Source organism: Apaloderma vittatum, unplaced genomic scaffold (genome assembly GCF_000703405.1).
Source record: "Apaloderma vittatum isolate BGI_N311 unplaced genomic scaffold, ASM70340v1 scaffold4987, whole genome shotgun sequence".
NCBI lineage: Eukaryota > Metazoa > Chordata > Aves > Trogoniformes > Trogonidae > Apaloderma > Apaloderma vittatum.
This window is the reverse complement of record NW_009724390.1, coordinates 1-1,796: the sequence shown is the minus strand read 5'-3', so window position 1 is coordinate 1,796 and position 1,796 is coordinate 1. Positions and strand designations below refer to the sequence as shown.

Below are 1,796 nucleotides of genomic sequence, written 5' to 3'. Positions count from 1 at the left end.
CTGCTTGCACAAAGGACCTTTCTCCATCGGTCCTTTGGGACTCGGCACCATCCCTCAGAGATTGTCCCAGCCCCTCCCTGGCTGGTCCTTGCCCTTCTCTTGAAGGGAAAAGGGAGATGTGGGGGAACTCTGTGGTTCAACCAGAGCTTCCTGGGAGGCTGTGGCCAGACTAGGAATAGAGCCATGGACAGGACTATGGGGACAAGCATGGAGCACCACACCCCTCACGACTTTGCTGCTTTGCCTGTCTCCAGGTGGGTGATTGGGAACTGGTCTGAATGCAGCCGAAGTTGCAACGAAGGCGTCCGCACGCGCAGCATCTTCTGCAAGCGTAAGATCTCTGCCACCGAGGAGAAGACTTTGGATGATGCTTCTTGCACCCCTCCACGGCCAAAGATGCTTGAGCCATGCAATAACCAATCGTGCCCTCCAGAGTGGGTTGCCCTGGACTGGTCTGAGGTAAGTGCTTAACACCCACCAGACTGAGGGGGGACCTCATTCATGTTTATAGATATGGAAAGGGCGAGTGTCAGGAGGACGGAGCCAGGCTCTGCTCAGGGATGTCCAGTGACAGGACAAGGGGCAATGGGTACAAGCTGGAGCACAGGAGGTTCCACATAAACACTAGGAAAAACTTTTTTGCTGTGCGGGTGCCGGAGCCCTGGCCCAGGCTGCCCAGAGAGGGTGTGGAGTCTCCTGCTCTGGAGACTTTCCAACCTGCCTGGACGCGTTCCTGTGGGGCTGCCCTGGGTGACCCTGCTCTGGCAGGAGGGTTGGACAAGAGGATCTTTCAAGGTCCCTTCCAACCCCCAACGTTGTGTGATTCTGTGAGTCCCTGATGGCCGGGTTCTTAGGAGGACACTGTCCATCACTGGGCCAGAGCATCAGTGATGGCTGCTGGCCGTGGAGAGCATAATGTGGGAGATGTCTTGTGGCTCAGAAGACAGACGAGGTGGGAACCCTGGTGGGGAGAGCCAGTGCTGCTCTTTGCTGTACATCCTCCTTATAGGGACATGCATTAGAGGTGTTTATAGGGCTGGAACAAAAGTTGAACTCAATGATCTTGAAGGTCTCTGCCAACCAAAACTGTTCTGTGATTCTGCGATTCCTCACCACAGTGCACCCCCAGCTGCGGACCGGGTTTCCGCCACCGCATCGTCCTCTGCAAAAGCGGTGACCACAGTGTGACTCTGCCCACCTCCCAGTGCCACGAAGGCTCCAAGCCCCCGACCAGCATGAGGTGCAACCTGCGGCGCTGCCCACCGCCGCGCTGGGTGACTGGCGAGTGGGGAGAGGTAGGGACAATCCTATCGAAGGAGAAGGCTCTGCCTCCCCAGCCCCTCCAATCGTAGTGCCCATGAGGCTTTACCCACAAGCAGAACCCGATGTGGCCACCACAGCTATTTGTGGGGGCTGCAGGACTCGGGGTCAATGTTCTTTGCCTCAGCTTGGCTCAGAAGGCCGTTTCACGTAAACATAAGGAAAAACGTTTTCACTGTGAGGGTGACAGTAGAACAGGCCACCCAGAGAGGGTGTGGAGTCTCCTGTTCTGGAGACTTTCCAACCCACCTGGACGCGTTCCTGTGGGGGACCCTGCTCTGGCAGGGGGTGGCACTGGGTGAGCTCTAGAGATCCCTTCCAACCCCGACATTCTGTGATTCTGTGATGCAGCCGAAGTGCACAGCTGGCCCAGAGAGATTCCCTGGCCTGGTAGGGCCCCACAGAAGTTGTTGGAGGGCCCCCACGGGTACCTGGGGAGCAGCCGGGCAGTGGGGAAGGGGAGCATGTGGTGGGGT

At 57.7% G+C, this 1,796-nt stretch overlaps 1 protein-coding gene across 1 annotated transcript in view; it reads left to right on the top strand.

Annotated features, from left to right (window-relative positions):
* The window catches only part of LOC104276228 (A disintegrin and metalloproteinase with thrombospondin motifs 10-like), a gene marked incomplete at both ends in the record, with an annotated part of 12,599 nt that extends 11,304 nt beyond the window's left edge, over positions 1–1,295 (top strand). The window contains 2 exons of the mRNA XM_009872459.1: positions 255–459; positions 1,119–1,295. Of these exons, the coding sequence (XP_009870761.1) occupies positions 255–459; positions 1,119–1,295 (382 nt within the window). The remainder of the gene's footprint in view (positions 1–254; positions 460–1,118) is intronic.
* Positions 1,296–1,796: the final 501 nt, after the last annotated feature.